This window comes from Aplysia californica, unplaced genomic scaffold, assembly GCF_000002075.1.
Source record: "Aplysia californica isolate F4 #8 unplaced genomic scaffold, AplCal3.0 scaffold00614, whole genome shotgun sequence".
NCBI lineage: Eukaryota > Metazoa > Mollusca > Gastropoda > Aplysiida > Aplysiidae > Aplysia > Aplysia californica.
This window is the reverse complement of record NW_004797884.1, coordinates 462,348-463,934: the sequence shown is the minus strand read 5'-3', so window position 1 is coordinate 463,934 and position 1,587 is coordinate 462,348. Positions and strand designations below refer to the sequence as shown.

At 52.2% G+C, this 1,587-nt stretch overlaps 1 protein-coding gene across 1 annotated transcript in view; it reads right to left on the bottom strand.

Annotated features, from left to right (window-relative positions):
- LOC101858967 (histone-lysine N-methyltransferase SETDB1) overlaps positions 1–1,587 on the bottom strand; it is a gene marked incomplete at its 3' end in the record, with an annotated part of 41,040 nt that overhangs the window by 17,084 nt on the left and 22,369 nt on the right. The window contains 2 exon segments of the mRNA XM_005107595.3: positions 495–788; positions 1,378–1,543. Of these exon segments, the coding sequence (XP_005107652.2) occupies positions 495–788; positions 1,378–1,543 (460 nt within the window).

Below are 1,587 nucleotides of genomic sequence, written 5' to 3'. Positions count from 1 at the left end.
GAGAGAGAGAGAGAGAGAGAGAGAGAGAGAGAGAGAGAGAGAGAGAGAGAGTGAGAGAGAGAGAGAGTTCCTACCTAAATAAGATCAACAAGGGTACCCCACCCGACTGCCCGTTGTGCGACTGCCAGGATGAGACAGTACCACACCACCTCTTTACCTGCCCTGCACTTGGCGACCCTGCGTAGCACCTACCTACCTGCCTCCCCAGACATCGGAAATACTCTATACAGCGACAAAGCACAGCTGATAAATACCTGTACATTCTTTGCCACATGGACAGGCCGAAGGGCGAGAACCCAGACGGCCGCTGGATCAGAAATGTAAAGTTAGTTTTTACAAAACGCGCGCCAGTCAACCACTAGATCCAGCTTTGCTGTCAGACGTTCCTGCTAAGAAAAGTCCAATCCATGCTTACCAACTATTTTTTTTCTAAGAATCCGACAGCCATGAGACAAACCCCATACACACAGGACACATTACGACACAACACACACCTTTGGGATTGCCCAGCACAGAGATGTTGGAAGAAGCAGCCTCCGCGCTGGGTCCGCCCCCTCTCTGCCCCCTCCTCTGGTACTTGAGCCATGGCGCCTCCCACTTGCTGTCGGCCCCAGCACTGTTGGCCGACGTCGCTCCGATGCTGTTTGCCGACGCCGTTCCGATGCTGTTTGCCGACGCTGCTCCGATGTTGTTGGCCGACGTCGCTCCGATGCTGCCCCCCGTGCTTTTTTTGGCCACATTTGACCTTTTCTTGGTCTCCGACTGTTTTCCCGGCCAACTGGACTTTGCTGAGGGGAGACAAAAAAGTTTCACAAGAGTTTTACGGCACTTGCAACACACATAGGTCACATAAGTGCCCAAGATTAGGTGTGGCTAGAGAGTATCAGACAAAGACAAGAAGGAAGAGAAGAAAGAAGGATCAAAGTTTGATAGGACAGAAGGCATAAACCACAGGCGAGCACCCACCAACCAGCCACGACCCAGGAGAAATGACGTAGGCCTTTATCGGCGACATGACAGGATGAGTACAGGGTAAGGTGGGAGCTCTCCCTTCTGAACCCAACCTCTACACCAGACGCTCGTTACACACACAGATGTGTCGCAATTCCAGCTTGTTACACACACATGTTTCGCAATTCCAGCTTGTTACACACACACGTTACACACACAGATGTGTCGCAACTCCAGCTTGTTACACACACGTTACACACACAGATGTGTCGCAACTCCAGCTTGTTACACACACATTACACACAGATGTCACACACACACGTTACACACACACGTTACACACAGATGTGGCCCCACAGCACAGGAAAACCTCAATCTTCTCTCTGAACAAAACACCCAAAAGTTCTGACGTTTGGCGCCTCTCACATTTGGAGGAAGAGCTGTTGCTGTTGTTGCTGTTGCTGTCCTCCTCGACTGCTGTGCGCGTGTACTCCACCGACGGTCGCTGCTTGCCCGCATCAGACGGACGCATGCTCAGGTTGTGTCGCCTGCCTCGGCTGCTTCCGGCAGCTTTGATGGCATCAGCGTTAACCTGGGAGAGAGAGAGGGGGGCAAGATTCCAGACTTGTGTGTCTC